Source organism: Quercus lobata, chromosome 3, assembly GCF_001633185.2.
Source record: "Quercus lobata isolate SW786 chromosome 3, ValleyOak3.0 Primary Assembly, whole genome shotgun sequence".
NCBI classification, from domain to species: Eukaryota; Viridiplantae; Streptophyta; class Magnoliopsida; order Fagales; family Fagaceae; genus Quercus; species Quercus lobata.
Genome location: NC_044906.1, coordinates 73746576 through 73765646, shown reverse-complemented (window position 1 = coordinate 73765646; position 19071 = coordinate 73746576). Strand labels below are relative to the sequence as shown.

The 19071-nt window shown below is 35.6% G+C and overlaps 1 protein-coding gene across 2 annotated transcripts; it reads left to right on the top strand.

Moving 5' to 3' along the window:
* The first annotated feature begins 12865 nt into the window (after positions 1-12865).
* Positions 12866-18894, top strand: LOC115979054 (folate synthesis bifunctional protein, mitochondrial-like). 2 transcript variants are annotated; one of them, XM_031101006.1, is made up of 5 exons: positions 12866-13010; positions 13269-13396; positions 14554-16000; positions 16799-16876; positions 17160-18894. In XM_031101006.1, exons 3-5 carry the CDS (start codon positions 15940-15942, stop codon positions 18632-18634), a joined length of 1614 nt encoding a protein of 537 aa, XP_030956866.1. In that variant the 5' UTR covers positions 12866-13010; positions 13269-13396; positions 14554-15939; the 3' UTR covers positions 18635-18894. The 2 variants fall into 2 exon arrangements, with proteins under 2 accessions (XP_030956866.1, XP_030956867.1); XM_031101007.1 differs by lacking the exon at positions 14554-16000 and having other exon boundaries at positions 12867-13396.
* The last annotated feature ends 177 nt before the right edge of the window (positions 18895-19071 follow it).

The window sequence follows — 19071 nt, the reverse complement described above, 5'->3', positions numbered from 1 at the left end:
TTAGTTAAGTACAACTACAAGGTTGAATTTTGAGAAGCGAATCTGAGAAACAGCAACTAAGCAATGTACTTAAGTTTTATCCTTTGGTTAAACATTTGTTAATGATACTAGTTCTCTATAGCTTAAACAAGTATTTCAGATTATCATTAAGAATATTGAATGATTTTGTGCTTGTCATATTGATTATGTATATCCTTTACTCTTCTGTAGTTTGGGTAGATGTGGACACATAGTTCAAAGGATTTAGATTAGGGGGAATTGTGAATCAAAGGTTGAGATTGAAAGTTTCCAAAGTCATTTTTAATCTTAGCCTTTGAATAAAAAATCTCTTAACCTTTAGTTTTTTACCATTTTACTTTTACACTGATCTCAATCCTAGTTCAAAAGGCAACAACAAGAAAAGGAATTGCAACGAATCTAGGAAGAGAATTGGGTTGCAATGGAGGTTGCAGATGAGTTGCATCAAAAGATAGAAGATAGAAACTTGGATATCTCTAAACACCAAGATTCATAAAGCTTCAATCTTGTGTGTCAACCATTTATGAGTTGAAACTTCAATGTAACTTTCATCCCCTACCTGCCACTTTGAGCCTTCTTTGATAACATCTCTAGCTGCCAAAAGACGTCTCCAAACATATTTTATGTTTTATATCTTTACTTTAGGTTGATGAATTTGTGCTCTTTAGAACTCTACTGTAGGTTGATGCATACTCCTACAAAAAATAAATAGGATTAAATTGTATTTCACGCTCCAGCTTTTTGATTTTGTGTTTTTATATTTCTTTTCTTTTCTTTGATTGTTAAATACTATCATATTGCATTAAAGATAGTATATAAGAATAAAATATTATTCAATTACATAACATGATTTGGATAATTTGGTATGGCTATATCTTTTATTTTGATTTCTTTTCATCTTATTTTCTATAAATTTATCTAATTCAAGTCTCTCCCGAAAAAAGGTGATTATTCTCTTTCTTGATTATTTATTCTTTCTTGCAACTTAACTTTGGGTTGATGAATCATTGTATTTTTTTTATAACACTATTTGGGGTTAATATATAATTTTGTGTGTGTTTTTGAGTTCTTCATCACAAGCCTTTTCTTTCCATCTTATAGCTTTTGTTTGATTTTTATTTGACATAATACTTAGTTATTTTGAAAGTGAAAATTAGAATTTATATCAAAATACAATCTTGCTATGTATTTGAATGTGTTTCTCAACTATTTAAGTAATATCAAGTATAATTTTGTGATGAGTTTTGATTATTACGATATCTCATTTAAGAAATGAGAAATTTGAATAATATATTTGAAACTTAAAGAGTTTAGTTGTAAGAAAAAAAGGAAAACATAACGTACCATAATATAATTTAGAAAAATATGGACTACCTCAAAAAGAAATAATTTCAATCAAACACACCAAATATAAAAATAATATATATATAAAGATGGATAGATGAAAAATCATTTTAGAAATTTTTTTGATTTTTAGAGAGAACAAATTATACATCATACCACAATTACAAAGTAATTATATATTCTCACGCAATGTGTGGGTTTGCGATTAGTTTAAATTTATAAAAAAAAAAGAAAAAGAAAAAAGAATATAAGCCAAGACCCGATCACTCATGGACTTGGAAAAACATTGTTGTGCCACACTTGCCTTTACTACATCAAGGTCGTTTGCTGATTGGAAGTGGACATCAAATTCCTCTCACACAGCTAGATTGGTTTCAATATTCAAACCTTTCCTTATTAGAGAGCAATCTCCTTGATGGCACTATTGCAGAACTCATTGACCAGAGATCAAAATCCTGGAGAAATGATTTGGTTAAGAAGTTATACCAATTTCCTGCTTATGAGGAAATCTTGCAACTACCTTACCTAGGACTTCTGGCATTGAAGACAGACTTTTGTGGAAACACTCAACTTCTGGAGAATATAAAGTGAACAAAGCATACCATATGCTCTATCAAAATCACTACTCTTCTTATGTGCAAGATCAGAGGCCCTATGTTGTTTCTCACATCGCGTGGGTTGATCTGGAAAGTGAAACTTCCATTGAAGATTCTTACTTTTATTTGGAAACTCCTGCATGATAGCCTTCCTGTCTTTGACGTTCTAAACAATAGGGGTATTACAGTTTCTAGCAAATGTCTCATGCATATGCAATGAAGATGAGGAATCCATAAACCACTTATTCATGCATTGTCCATTTGCAAGAGCTATTTGGCATGGATCCAATTTGGAAATTAGAACCTCTGAGTTACATCACAGTTCAGTCAAACAATGGGTGGAAGCTTGTATTCTACAAAATGAACCCAGGGAGAATAACATAATGTGCTTCTTGTAGTCCATCTTCACCATTCTTTGGTCCATATGGAACCATAGAAGCATGATTCTTCACTAAGGAAAATCGCCTAACCCTATGGAGGTTGTTCTAACATTACAGTCTCTCATTTGCAGGTACCAAGAAGCATTCCAAGCTAATCGGGAACAAAAGCCTATATCCAGACATCAACCTCAATAGCTACTCACCAACCAGGATTGGCAGATTATTCTTTAAGTGGCAGCGCATAAAAACAGAAGATCCAAGACAAGTGGCTATGCTTTTAAGGAAAAAACACTGGAAGGAAATGTTCTATTCGCAGGAGGAGCTAGCAGTGGAAGGAAACCTCATCACCTTGCAATCCAGGATGTCGTGGGTGAAGCAATTTTCAAGGCTATGGAGCTGGGCTACAACAGAATATTAATTCTCAGTAATAGCAAGGGACTTGTGCAGGTGCGCAATCAAGCAAAAAACCCATCTTGGCTAGAACAGACCCTCCTCTCAGATTTAAATCAATTTCAGCAACAAGGACTAGCTACACACTACCTTTTTGTGCCCAAGGAAGTTATCTCACATGTAATAGATTTAGCTTTTATTACTACTTGTTTCCATGTACACCACTGCAGGCTAAATCCAAACTTTGTATAAGCCAGGTGGTTTTCCTTTGTACTGTCTCCTTTTGATCAATGCATGTTTATCTGGTATTAAAAAAAAAAAAAAAAATAGATGGACTTTTTTTTTTTTTTACGTGTACTACTTTTTTTTTTTTTTTTAAAGATTTTTTTTTTATCAACTTATATCATAAAGATTAGATGAAGAATTTGGATTGTAATTAAATTAAGATTTTTATCAACTTATAAATTATAGGAGAAGAAAAATTATATATATATATATATATATTTAAAATCCAAACAAAAAATTGCAATTTGACAAAGCCATTTGGCACAATTATAGATGTAGGGTCGCAATTCAGGGCCCATGCCCAACAGGTATAGGGTCCCGGCCCAAGGAGCCCGAAATAATGAATTTATAGAGAATGGGCTACAGAACTAGGCCTTAACAAAGTGGGTACTAGCTAAAATTAGGCCATGCAATGATCGAGAGTAAGAAAATTCCCTTCATGTCCATTAGATGTTCAATCCGAGGAGACGTGGAGGACGTATATCAGTCCCTGCTCAAAGGCTATGGTCCCAACACTGTTCTTCTGTTCTAAGTTCCTTCTTTTTTTCATCCCCCTCTTCATGGGGACTCCCCTCTCTTATATAGCCCCCTTGAAGTCATCAGGACCTTACATTTGTTGATCATCTGGACCTTCACTTGATTGCCCGTCCCATCAGACATCTCCCCCATCTTTTTGTGAGTTATAGTAGCCAAGGCAATACTGTTCGCAGGTCCTCTTCACATTAATGTGGTCAGAAAAGTAGCTGCCATGCATTTAATGTGGCAACTGTAGCCTCTCCCTTAGCATCCTACACTTTCTTCCCTCTTACGGGCTTGTGGGATTCATTCTTGTTACTAATGCTCATAGGAGTAGATCCTTCTAGCAGGCGGAGTGCATGTTTGAGCCATATTTGGTACGTCCGAGAAGACATTTCTCCTCGGACCGCCTTTTAAATATTTTTGGGCCCATAAGAATCGGGCTGGGAGCCCTTTTGGCACCCACACCTTCTCCTCGGACGTGGTCGAACTTTCATATGGGACCCAAAGCCCATTGTATGATCTTGGGCCTTTGCCCCTACAATAACTTCTAAACCCAACTTTTATATAATATATAATATAATATGGTATGATGATATGATATAATATGATAGAAAAAATAAAAAATAAAATTTTTTTTCAAGAAAATGGAATGTGTTTGAAGAAACTTTGAACACAAAGGCTATCATGGTAATATAATTATTTCACACTAGAACAAAGAGAAAATATTGTTGTTTTGCATTTGGTTATGATCACAATTCTAATGACTACAAGGTGGTTAGAACTATCACTTATATGACATCTATTGAACTTTCAATCATAGACGACAAATACAATTCGTTCTTATTTACACCTTGACTCCTTGAGTACCGATTCTTGGAGGCAAATCGACACCACTTTTGCTTTTCATTTGTCCTTAGGAATAATTTTCCACAAAAAAAATTTTGTGTGTGATTTAGAGAATGATGATTGTAAACATCAAAATTTTTATAATGTATCCACAACCTTTCTATTGATCATGATCGACTATCTTTGATCAATTGGACGGTTGTGGATACTTCATATAAATTTTGATGTTTATAATGATATTGCAACATATATTGATGATGTGTTTATTAATTAGATTTCAATTCATTCTCTATTTCTTTTTGGATTTTCAAGAAATAGAGAATAAGAAGTCAAGTAGGAGTAGAATTCTTTTGATTAGTTTATTATAATTATGTTTGTATAAGAAGTTAAATAGGAGTAGATGTCTTTTACAGACGTTCATAATGTTTATATATGCATAGAGAAGACATGATTAGGGTTTTACAAATATCAACGATCGATTGTGAGAGAGATGGAGAGGTCCAGGTTTAATTTACCGCAAGACTTGTTGGAAGAGATTTTGTCAAGGCTTCCAGTGAAATCTTTGATACGTTTCAAGTGTGTAAAAAAATCATGGTCTAATCTTCTTCAAAACCGAAATTTCATTGCAAAACAGCACTACAACCGTTGTTCTCAAACGCATCCAAGTCTTCTCGCTGAGAGCTTGGACTATACTATCTGGGGATCACCTATCACCCCAAGGTATTTCTTATCATTGCACACTCATCCCGATGATGATGAAGAGAGGACGACCATGGTTGCTATGACCACCCGCTTACCCCGCATGTGTGTTTGCATCAACGGCATAATTTGTCTCGCTGGTTCTTTCGTTGGCTTCAATGGCTTTGTGTTATGGAATCCAGCAATTAGACAATATAAGCTCGTTTCCTATCCCAATTTTCCTTTTCCAGCTGCCAATTGTTTTGATTGTTTTGCATTTGGTTATGATCACATATCTGACGACTATAAGGCGGTTAGTATTTGCGCCCGTTACTGGAATACGGGCAATTCATTCATATATATGGACTCGTGTGTTCATGTGTACACCCTAAGTACTGATTCTTGGAGGCAAATCAACCCTGCTTTTGATCATTCAGACGTTCGTTTGCATTCTTATCAGAATGGAATATACTTGAATGGAGTTCATCATTGGCTCGGATTACTCATGGACAAGTTTGGACAGTGTGAATGTGAGATAGTTGTATCCTTTGACATGGGCAATGAGGTGTTTCAAATAACAAAGTTGCCAGAGTTGGACAATGTTCTTCGTGAGAAGTATAAATTTTTTGCTGCGTTCAATGGATGCCTTGCTTTGATTTTTGTTGATAAGATAGAAGAGACCTTGGAGAACGTTTTTGATATATGGGTGATGTGTGAATTTGGGGTCAAGGGATCTTGGACCAAACAACTTGTAGTTATCACACCTCAATTAGAAATTGCGAGACCACTGGGATTTGCCAAAAATGAAGAACTTTTTCTGCTATCTAAAGATAAACACGCAGTATTCTTGTATAATATTGGTTCTCAAGAAATCAAGAATCTTCCATTTAGAGGGCTTCTAAACTCGAACCGCAAAGGGCATGTTAGAGTTTACGTGGAGAGCCTGGTTTCATTCACGGGTGGATATGTATTTCAATATAATCAAGCTCCTAATGATTTGTATAACATATTGCATCTTATTGTACCCTAGTATTAATGCTTGTTAAACTTCGATTCTTTATTCCTATTCAATCTTTGTAATTTTTAGTTTTAGATGGATTAGTAAATTGTTACTTTATTATACATTGGAGTTTGATAGAATTTTGGGGAGATAATTATGTTGAACATTTTGGTTATTTTTATTGGAAAAAAAAAAAAAACTGTTTTAGTAATGATTCTAGGTAAAGTTAGAGTGAGAGTTATAAGAGCACGTTTGTTTAGGTGAGTGAGTGTTATAAGAGCCTGTTTGTTTAGGTGTTTAGATTGCACAGAACAACACTTTCATGAATTGCAATTTTGGGATTGCATTTTCAATTCTACAGATTTTCGCAATTTCGAAAATGAAATTTTCTAGTGCTTGTTTAGCATTGCACGGTTGGAAGATTGGGTTGCCGCTAATTGTTTCGGCTAAAAACCCAAATTAGCCTTAACTTCAATATATTATTTACCAAAATCCCCACCTATCCCTTCCCCATATATATATATATATATATATATATCATCAGTCTTAGTTCTCTCCTCATCAATTTCACGACATTAACTTCTTTCTTCTCTGTTATTACTTAGGTGCTCTCTCTGATTATCGTCATTGTTTTGCATCACGATTTCCAACATTCTCCATTACCATCTTTGAAATAATTATATTGATTTGGGCTTTTGCATGTTAGTTTAGATGACTAATTAAACTCTGTTGGGTTAAAATGAATTGACCCATTGTAAACTAATTAATTACCCAAGTTAATAAATTAGTCAAATTACATGCAATAGTGTGGTAGTACAAACAAATCACCAACTAAACTAAATGCAGCGGAAAATAAATTTGATATTGGTGATTTGTTTACGAATGGAGAAAACCACCGAGGCAAAACCCCACCGAGTCATTTTAAGATCACCACTTCCAAGAATCCACTATTATCAATCACAAGGGGTTACAAGTATAATGAATCTTACCAAAGCCTTTGGCCTATCCTGAAATACCAACCTACAGTTGAACCCTTACTCCAATACCCAATTGGACTTGTATTGTAGCGGCAATCTTTCCATTCAATGCATGAATCCCAGTACGTTACTAACCAATGATGCACGGATCCCAGAATGTGACTAAGTGTGTGTTTGGATTCCACTGAAGTTGCGTTGCGTTTGTGCAGCTGCGTTTTTGTTCTTTTTTTTTCTTTTTTTTTTTTGTTTTCATGCGTTTTGGTGTAATGCGGTTACTGTTCATGCACTGTTCATTGAATAGTAACCGCAAATGTTGACTATCCACAATGAACAGTGTATATGTGCATTGTTCACGGACCCACAAATTACACTTTTCAGCAACTTTTTCATTAAAAATGGGCCCTACATTACTATTCACACATTTAAAAATTATTTTGCTACAGTGTTTTCAGTTTTCAGTTTTAACAAAATAAGTTCTATTCAAATAGACCCTAACTCTAGTAACTTGAAGAAGATTGTTGGTTGCAAAGTTCTTTAGTTCATCAACAATGAAGATCAGGAAGCTCCTTGATTACACCATTGGCGTAAAGGCGTAGTAGCTTCTTTAGAGAGAATAATGAACTAAGGCATTTTCTGCATTCGGTCACTCAATGCATGCCCGACGGCCTTTAAAATAATCTTTATATATGTTTAGGGCTGCGAGAAAAGAAACCTTACATACATACATAGGAATATGCGTGTAATCAGATCTGAAAAGTCTGATTTCGTAATTCTCGACAGATACAACTTGTGTCAAGAATTTATCGAGCTTCGACACTAGTTCTCAATAGAAAGGATTCTATCGAGACTTCTGTCAAGTTTTAAAGAATAACACTTTCTTCACTTGTTTCTTGATCAGATTTGCATGGTTTCAATACTTAACTTGAACACTTGTTTCTTAAAGTACTAAATCCATCATAGATCGCTTCATTTGGGACCAAATTGACCTTTCAGATCCAACTTGGGCATTCTCAAAGGATGCTCAGCAATATGCTTCCATTAGAGATGAATTTCGCCTCTATGAATTCTTGATGTCACTTCACAAGGACTTTGAGCCCATTCGAGGTCAGATTTTGAATCGCAGTCCTGCTCCCTCTCTTGATACTGTTATGAACGAGTTGGTTAGAGAAGAAACTCGTCTTGCAACCCTTCAAGCCCAGAATAAGCTCAATGTTTTGGCTATTACTCCTTCTGCTCCACTCATAGAGCAACCTTAGCAATCAGGTGATTCCTCTAGCTCTAGCAATCATTGCAAGCAGACCAACAAAAAGTTCTGCAACTATTGCAAGCGTCCGGGCCACACCATTGAGACTTGTTACCGTCGCAACAAATCTACTGCTGCTGTTACTAATACTGAGCCTAATCCGCCAATGGCTTCCATCTCAACTGAGTCCCAGTCTTTTGGATCCACTATCAACCTCTCCCCTATTGAACTACAGGAGATCGTAGCTCAAACTGTTTGTATAGCTAGTAATGCATCTCTTTCCACTGCCCTATCTGTTCTACTCGGTAAGTCTCAAACTTGGCTTTTTGATTCAGCCTGCTACAATCACATGACACCTCACTCATCCTTATTCTCCAAACTTGACCCTACATCACATCCTTTAAATATTCATATAGCTGATGGTTCCACCATGCATGAGAATAGTCTAGGTTTTGTTTCAACCTCCAACCTCTCTGTTCCTAGAGTCTTCCATGTACCTGACCTATCCTATAATTTGTGCTCTGTGGGACAATTAGTTGAATTAGGTTATCGCCTTATTTTTTACTATTCTGGGTGTATTATGCAAGATCCGAGGACGGGGCAGGAGCTTGGGACCGGTCCTAGAGTTGGGCGTATGTTTCCCGTGGAAAATCTTCATCTTCCACCTGTTGCTCTTGTTTCTGTTGTTGCTGTAGTTGCTGCAATTTCTTCCTTACCTTCTCTTGCACTTTGGCATTTTCGTCCTGGTCATGCACCATCTTCTCAGGTACAATAGTTAGCGTGTAAAGGTCTGTTGGGTTCTATGTCCAAAGACAATTTCGATTGTACTTCATGTCAGTTAGGAAAACAGCCAGCTTTGCCTTTTAATAACAGTGAATCCATTTCTAATAGTATTTTTGAGTTAATTCATTTTGATGTTTGGGGACCTTCTCCTGTTGCTAGGACGTATTGGTGGATCTCGATATTTCAATTATAAATAAAGTGCATTTTGTCAAAGGATTAGCTAATTTACATAGAATATGTCCCTAACAAACTCAAAATATTAGAACTTACATTGACTGAGGGATTTGTTGTTGTTACTGCTGTCTCTTTATTGGTTGTGAAGTTTTTAAAACAATTTCAGATAGATGGGGTTGATCAAAACCATTTGGATTGGATGGGATTAGTATTTTCTTGTTGAATAGTATATGGGTTTGAAGAAAATTTTAGGTTGTTGTTGCTGCTGTTGATTCTTTACTCGTTGTGAAGTTTAAAAAAAAAAATTCAGATAAATGGGGTTGATCGAAAATTTCAGAAATTTTCTAAAATTTTCATGTTGTTGTTTTGATGTGCTTTTGCAGTTAAAGAGTGTTTTGCAGTGCTTTTACTTTTTGTTTTGCAGTTAAGAGTGTATTACTTAAAACATTTGAAGATGTGCTTTTGTTGTTACTAGTTTTGCTTTTTACTAATTCTAAACTAAAATGTATTGCTAGTTGGTGTGTGATCACAGACAACCAAACATAAAATCTATATTCCTAAAAATATAAGTAGTTGTGTGAGTAAAGATCATTCCCCCGGAGAGTATCTAGCCTAATTTTATGCTACGTGGACAAGGATTTTGGGGGGGGGGGGGTTGAGTATAACAAAAACAATTTTAAGAAAAACAACTAAGGAACAATTCAAATTAGAGTATCAAAATCAATCAAGAGAACAAACCTTGGTCTAAGTCAACATCCACCATCGGAATATTATAACTGATCATCAATGCAAGCATATATCAATTTACACTTTGAATATTCACCGTTGGAACTATTTTCCTATTTCTTCTTAGTCGTAGTTAATTAGAAAACAAGTGATCTAATTAATCCTAACTACTAAATAACCCAAGACAAGCGCTAAATGTTTAATCTAGTAGCAGCTTTAAGAATTAGAGGGATCGATGAAGCTAAACAACACAAGCACAAGCAGTTGCATTTAATTTAGTTGAGCGTTCTTCCTAAGATCTAATAATTTATGACCCAACAAATCATTAAATCTTGGTTGCTTCACAAATTAGAGAGATCAAACAATTATGGATTTGATATGTAACCTAGCAATAGATTGCAATGAATAATAAACTAGTAGGCCTCCTAGTAATTAAACAAGACAATCATGAAAATAGGCACAGAAGAACATCCGATATTCAAAGCATAAATTGAACAATAAAAACAAATTAGATCTCATAGTTTTATTGATTCCGAGACTTCCATTTCCTTTGACCAAGTATAAAAGTTTAGCCAAGCAGGACCATGATGAAAACTCAAAGGAGAAGTTAGAGAAGAGGGGAGAGAGAGAGGCGTGTCTCTTCAATCTGATTTCTCCTCCCCTCTTTTACACGTTAATTCCCCTTTTCCCAAGCCTACAAAATCTCCTAAAAATATTCTAAATAATAATATCCAAATCTGACTAATTAAGGAAAATATTAAAAATAAAACAAAGTCTTAATATAACTAGGAAAGTGGTGTTTTTTCAGCTGAATTTTTGTGCACTAGATCTGAAAGCTTCTGAAAATAAACCGCATTAGGTATTAGAATTTCAAGCAAAGGAACATTCTAGAACGTCAGTAGTGTAGGTGCAGCAACTTCAAGCCTAATTTCAACCTTGATGCAGCCAGTATATCTCAAAACTCGAAACATGAAACTTGTAGAGCTTTTTCTTGGCGTTCCATAGCATCTTCAATTATCTCAATCAGAGTTCAGATGAGAGAGTTATGCCCAGATTACGAAACAATGTTGAAATTGTCCGAAATCGCCCAATTAGCTACATTTTGCACTTAATGCCCCCATTTGCATCCTAAATCAAAATATAAGAATAATGAGTACATTTAGGCACCAAATAAGTATAAAAGACTAAACATTAAGGGAGAAAAATATGACATTTTGCATTCTCATCACTAGTTTATTACATGTGAAATTGTATGATCTATAACAGAGTATTGTTTGTAAGAGCATTGGAATTTTTACATATTTAGTTATATATAAATAGAGAAGCTTATCTGAAAGAAATGTGTATTTTTTAATTGATTGTTGGATTGAAAAACTGAATGAGTTGAACCTAAGCTTAGTGCTCTATGAAATCCTTCAACTAATTAGGCTTTGTTGTATTACTTAGACTTTAGCCTCTGTAACAACAGAGTTATTGGAGCTTTAGAAGTGTACCAAGTTCTTTTCCAAGAATTAATGCAACTCTTTGAAAGTGGATTTAATCATATTTTCTATAAGGGTACACTAGAGCCTATGAATAAAAGGTTTTTGACTGTACTAAGAAGTTTGAGTTGATCATGCATATAATGGAGTTACCAGATTTGTTTTGTCTGATTTGGGCATTAGCCTTTCAAATTGTAAAAGTCAATTTGAGATGAACTTTGTGCATTCTTTTGTTGGAAAGTGTTTAAGGATTTTGGACACTGTCTGAGGCAAAGATGCTTGGTAGCTTTTCAGTTGACTTGGAGCTGAGCGCTTAGATTTTTGGATGTGTAGGTTCGCTTGAGTATATTGGGCAGCGATTGAAAAGGCTTGGAAAAGTTGTGCCAATCTTAAAAAACCATATTTTCTTGGAATTCCTTGAAATAGAATGGTATAACCCTAAAGAATCTCGTGAATTTAAAAAGTCAGGAACCTTTTTTATTTGAAACTTTTGAAGGTCATCATCCTTCCTTTCAATTTCATTTGATTTTGAGATTCTTGGAAAGTTTGAGGTTTTGGAAATTTATTCAAAATCTTGAAAATCTTGTTCAATGCATGCATAAGAAAGATTACGTTACTCAAACGAATGTAAAAGTTTCCTTCTCTTAAGGTAATATATACATATATAAGCCTGAAATTGTGGCTAGTCATGGCCACTAAATAGTGTAATACAGATCCCTATCTTGGATTAAACTATTGTATTTAGAATACAAATTGACCATAGCAGTGATTGCTACCATATTAAGGTGAACTCCCATTCAAATTATGAAACCATAAACTCTTTCCTTGACCCCAAATACTTTTAAGTTAGTACAACATGACCTAATTCTTTTGAATCTGTTTTCCCCCACTATCTAATCATGTTAAAATCCCATTGGCTAAAGTTATCAAATTAGGCATAAGGTTTTCTTACACCATTTAAGGAAGTTGAAGATGATGAGTAATCATTACATACCAAGAACCAATTGCCGATTGAGATCTATTGCACTATATAATTATCGAAAAAAAAAAAAAAATGTCTCGGACGTATGAGACTCATGTTTCACTAACATGTGAATCCCACTTGTGTGATGAGTCTCATATGTCTATCTGACACAGGAGATACTCTCTCGCAATTATCACATCGATTAATAATAAGGTGAAAAAGTAAAAAGTTCAAAAGTTACAAAAGAAAAATACCATTTAACTTTAACATGAAAAATTGTTCATTTACCCCCTAAACTTAAGCTAATGGACATAACACTCGTTATACTTTTATTTCTACCAATTTATTCCATAAACTTTATCATCGTTAAATCAACACCTCCATTAATATCCGTTAAAATCACAAACGAAAAATGCTCACATGCATCTCACGTGAACTTCAAAAATACCAAATTAGTAAGGGGCTGAACCAGTTGAGAGGAGAGAGAAACCAAGGGTTGCTTCAGTTGAGACTTAAGAAGAGAGATGATATAACAAGAAGAATCATCATCGCCGACCGCCTCGCCGTCAAAAAGACACCGTTGTTATCGTCGTTGTATAGCCGCTGGTATGCCTTTTTATTTTTCGCACTCTATTTTCCAATCCTCCATGATCTGCTAGAAAGGGAGACAACGCAAGTGCATTTATTCTGGTTTTGGTGGCGATTTACTATAATTTTCCCCAATGGGTGGTTTGTTCACATTTTTTTGTTGGGATTTGGTTGATTTCGGACCTGGTGGTTGACTTCTCTTGCTAGCTATATACTGGGTTTTTGTTAAAGATCTTGTGCTTACCATATGTTCGTCAATATTGCTCTGCAAAATAGTGAAAGAACGCGCCGCCACCACCGACGGTGGTTGCGGAGATTGACAGATAAAGAACAAACAACCAACCAATCGTGTGAGTGAGAGAGAGAGAGAGAGAGAGCAAATCAACAGCTCCAAATTTTCCCAGGTAATCCATCTTTTTCTTCTCTTAAAGCTCAATGAGCTTTTCTTTGCTCTGTTATTGCTGTCAAACTTTATGGAGCTTCTTTTTCATCTTCTTTATATATCTTCACTTTTGCTTTATGAATTTTAATTCTGGGTTTGTAATCTTCCTTCATAAAAGACCCAACTTTTGTTTCTTTGTTAGCATTGAATAAGAGCAAGCAAAAAAAAAAATTGAACTTTCTACGTAGAAAAAAGTGTATCTTTTGGGGGGCTATGAGTTGTGTAGCCTTCAATGTCTAAATTCATCTGTTTAAAGCAATGCTACGGTATCATGATCATCATCCATTATATTCTTAACGCAATGACAACCATTCATGACTTTTTCAATCAAATAATTGTTGGAATGTGAAAATTTTAATTCTGAAATGAAACATGAATGTAACAAATATGTTTTTTGTGGCTAAAGTAATTGTTGTTCAAGATGTCAGATTAGCCTATGTTGATTTATCCGAGCTATAGGTGCATTTTGAATGAGTTTCTTCAGATTTTTATTTGATTCTACTACTGATGTGCACAAATATACATTAGATGATATGTTAGTATATATGTTTGATGGTTGAAGCCTAGGGAGTTCTATATGGTCTCTTCACTGGGTAACTTTAGTATGGTCTTTCATGATAATTGTAGAGGTCATTTACATTTCTTCTGGTATAATTTGGGCGAGGACCATTTTCTTATGCTAATTACTAATTATATGATTATATCCGTATTTGAAGTGAGTTCCTTATGGGAGTGAGATTAACAAGATGTTTACCTTACCATGTTGTGAGCTCCTTAAATGGTTGGTTTATTGTTCCAGAACATGATATGATCTTGATCTCAAAACAAAAGGGAAAATGTAAAATTTTAAGATTAATATAATTTATAATATGAACCTGTTGTAATATTTTGTGTAAATTGGAAAATATTTAGTTACTTCTCTAACTTAAGAACATGATTGTTCTTTTTATATTCTTGATTGTGTGTTAAATTGAAAAAATTCACTTCTATTCTTTTTGTCTTTAAAAAGTATAGGGACACAATTTTTTTTTTTGCAATTTTTGTCACAATTGTCAATGTGGATTGTTGTGATTGGTGCACGATAAAAGTGGTGTTGGAACTCATCTCTTCTTCTGATAGGGCCTCGGGTCAACAGATTCATGTAGGAAAAACAGAGCTATTTTTAGCAAAAATACTAATTGTGAGATCCAAGGCCAAATACAAAACATGGTGGGGGTACAAGCTATTAGGAAACACCAGAAGTACTTGGATCTCCCCTCACTCATTGGGAGGGCTAAACTTCAAACTTTTGAAGGTATAAAGGAGAGAGGGTGGAGGAAGATTCAAGGGTGGAAGGAGAAATAGTCGTCTAAGGCAGGAAAGGTTATTAATAAAAGTTGTTTCCCAAGCATTTCCCACATAAGCAATGAGTGTGGTTAAACTTCCAACAACGTTTTGTAAGGAGCTTAGGATAATGTTGAACCGGTTTTGTTGGGGCACAAATGGAGGAGGAAAATTTGATGGAAGAAGTGGGAAAAGTTGTGTAAAAACAAATAAGGAGGGTTTGGTTTTCGGGATCTTGAAGCTTGTACCATGGCATTGCTTGCAAAACACGGGTGGAGGCTAATGCATGAGTAAGATTCTTTGGCTTTTGTTCTTCTCAAAGCAAAATACTGTCCTCTTTGCTCCTTTATGGAAGCTATGTGGAAGTCCAATGCATCATTCACATGGAAGAGTATATTAGAGGCGCAGAGTGTGATAGAGAAAGGAAGTAGATGGTGTATAGGCTGTGGGGAAAATGTTAAGGTTTGGGGTGGTAGATGGCTTCCCACACCTAGTACTTTAAAAGTATTGAGACCAATGCCTTTGAGGATGGAAGATTTACAGGTAAGCTAATTTTATAAAACAGTGATAATAGGTGTTGGAATCATGATAGATTGGATAACTTGCTTGGGGAGAGGGATAAGGTGGTCATTCTTAAAATTCCTTTTAGTTCAAACTCACAAGGGATAGAAGAATTTCAATTTGGGCAGTTACAAGCAGTGGGTAAAGATACAGTTGAACAGTTCATTATGTGCCCTGGATGATATGCAAGTCAAGGAAGAGTTGGGTGTTCGAACAAATAAGTAAGCCTCTGAGTTCTATAACCTGTGAAGCAATTATGCACACCTGCAAGAATATAAAGAGAGTGTGTTTAAGAGGTGTGACCTGAACCTTCACAATGGAACACAATTGATCAGAGTTGGAAGCTGCCAAGAGCACCGTTGTATAAAGTTAACTTTGATGGTGCAGTTTTTAGAGAGCAAGAGTATCTGGAGTTGGTGTACTGGTGCAGGATGAAAAAGGGATGCTCATAGCTGCTTTAAGCCATAAGGGTCCAGCAATTACAGAGGATCTAGAAGCAGAAATTACAGCAGCAGTGCAGGCAATAAAATTTGCCCATGAGATTGGGCCACGCAACATTATTCTAGAACGAGCCTCTCTGAGTGTGGTTGAAAAGCTTCTGGCTCATGAGGAAGACAGTTCATGGTGGGGAAATTTAGTACAAGAGGCGAAGATGGGGCTAATGCAGTTCCGAACCTGGGAGGTAAGCCACACCAGAAATGAGGCCAACAATGCAGCTCATATTCTTGCTAGACATGCACAGGGAATCGATAATTGTGAAGCTTGGTTAGAGGATGTACCTTATTTCCTTTCTAAACAACTGCAATGTGGTGTAATGCAGATGAATATTTAATTTGATATTGAAGATTCAGTTTTCATAATAATTAAAAAAAAAATGGTGCTAGTAGTGAGTCCATGTGAAAGTGGCGTTGCTCCAATCACAACCTGTCACCTTAGCAAGTCGTAAATAATATATATTTTTTTTTTTTGATAAGTAGCAAGTCATAAATAATGTTGTGAAAATAGTTGTCCTTAGCATTGCTCATTTAGTTAAGCATTTTTTTTTCTTCTAATTCATAGGAAATTGAATGCTGGGAAGAATATATAACTCTTTAAATTTTTTTTCCCCTGATAATCAGCTGTTTAGACTTTAGATTATAGCAAACCTGAGACAATACTCAGTTCTTAGTTGGAAAAGGTTAATTCTGATATTTGCTTTTTTAGTCTTCTTTCTTAGCTTATAGGTTCTGTCCATGGATTTTCATGTTTGGTTTTTTGCCTGCTAGGTTTTTTGCCTGCTAGGTTTTTCAATGTACTTTGTCAATGGATTTCTCCTACTGCTATTTTGTATTACTCATTTTTATCACCTTTACTGAGAAAAGGGAACACTTTCTGATTTTTAAGTTTACAAGAAATGACTTGTATTTTCATTTATTATGAAACTTTGCAGACTGAAAGGAATTACTATAATATTTACTTCAACTTATACTTTGTTGAGCAGCCATTCCTGATATGAATATTTTGAAGCAGCTTGTGCCCACCAAACATCACTTCAGTGGTTTAACCAAGCATTGTAGAGGTAATGTAAATCCAATTTATGAGTTCAGATACCCTTTTAAATTCATTGATTTTTTTTTTTTAAATTTTAAAAATGGCATCTAAATGAAATAAGTGTTTTGTTCACTTGAATGCCACTTAAAACTGCTAAATTGTGATAACCAAAAGCAGATCTCAGGGCTAACTGTGGTATATAAGACATAAGAACTAGTATATGTGATGTTTTGAGTACAGAAAACCTAAGCCTTTTTGGGTAAAGTTATCTAAAGCCAGTTTCTGTGAACTTGTTTTCATCTTCTCTTCAGCACTGCGTTCTTCCTACCTCCATTCATCCACAGATGCCTCAGTTGAAGTTCATTCTCCAGAGCAGGAGGTAGTGATTGCTTTGGGAAGCAATGTGGGAGACAGACTAGATAATTTTAATAACGCCTTGGAGATGATGAACAAATCAGGCATAAATATTACAAGACATGCTTGTTTGTATGAAACAGCTCCAGCATATGTGACTGATCAGCCTAACTTTCTCAATTCTGCGGTCAGAGCCGTTACTAAACTCGGCCCACATGAATTACTGGGAGTGCTCAAGCAAATTGAAAAAGACATGGGTCGTTCCGGTGGTATAAGGTATGGTCCAAGGCCAATTGACTTGGATATATTGTTTTATGGAAAGTTCAAGATCCACTCTGATATTCTTACCATACCCCATGAAAGAATTTGGGAGAGACCATTTGTAATGGCCCCTCTAATGGATTTATTGGGTTCATCTGCTGATTGTGATACAGTTACTTGTTGGCATTCCTTTTCACTGCTATCTGGTGGACTTCTAGAGTTTTGGGAGAAAATGGGTGGTGAATCCCTTATTGGAAAGGAAGGCATGAAAAGGGTTTTACCCATTAAAAGTGGTTTATGGGACTGGTCAGAGAGAACCTCTGTCATGGGTATCCTTAATGTGACCCCAGATAGTTTTAGTGATGGAGGAAAGTTTGTCTTTGTGGAGGCTGCAGTTACTCAGGCCCGCTTGATGATTTCTGAAGGGGCTGATATGATCGATATTGGTGCTCAATCTACACGGCCAATGGCCTCTAGGATATCTGCTGAAGAAGAATTAGATAGACTAATGCCTGTTTTAGAAGCTGTTGCAGGGATGCCGGAGGCAGAGGGAAAGCTCATATCAGTGGATACTTTCTATTCAGAAGTTGCTTCTGAAGCAGTTAGCAAAGGGGCTCATCTTGTAAACGATATATCTGCTGGGCAATTAGATTCTAACATGCTCAGGGTGGTCGCTGGCCTTAGGGTTCCATATATTGCAATGCACATGAGAGGGGAACCACATACAATGCAAAATAGCGAAAACTTGCAGTATGATGATGTTTGTAAGCAGATAGCGTCTGAAATATACTCAAGGGTTAAGGATGCAGAATTATCAGGTATCCCAGCTTGGAGGGTAATTATTGACCCTGGAATTGGATTCTCAAAGAAAACTGAACATAATTTGGACATCCTAGTGGGATTACCAAACATCCGTGCCGAGATTGCAAGGAAAAGTTTTGGTGTCTCTCATGCTCCCATGCTGATTGGACCCTCCAGAAAGAAATTTTTAGGTCACATTTGCTCTCGAATTGCTGCAGATGAGAGAGATCCTGCCACTATTGCTTGTGTCACTGCCGGTGTTTTGGGTGGAGCAAATATTGTACGAGTACATAATGTAAGAGACAATGCAGACTCTGTGAAGGTTTGTGATGCAATGCTGAAACAGAGGAGCACCAAAAATCTCTCTTGATGTTTGCTTTGTAACGTGACGTTTATTTAGTTAACGCAGTGTTGTCAGCTTACAAAAGTGCATGGCAATAACCATATTCTTTGTTTTTTTTTTTTTTTTTTTTTTTTTTTTTCACCAACCATGTACTCAGAAATTTTGTTGTATTAATATTTTTCCTTCAATAACCTATTGGATTTAGCTATCTTCTCATTGGTTTGTCAATCAGCTCCAACTTGAAGGCACTATGAATGTACAAACGGCATGGTATATGGCTGTTTTTATTTCTGTTTAAAGCCAGAAAGAGAAAGAACATAAATTAGGGCATGAGATGAAAGATGAGCATCAATAGAATCGAATGAAGAAAGAAGTTTGCCTAGCTAGCTCTTCAAGTATGGGAAATAGAACTTGATACTCCATTGATGTGTATGAACATCTCAGAAGAGAGCATATTTTGATGT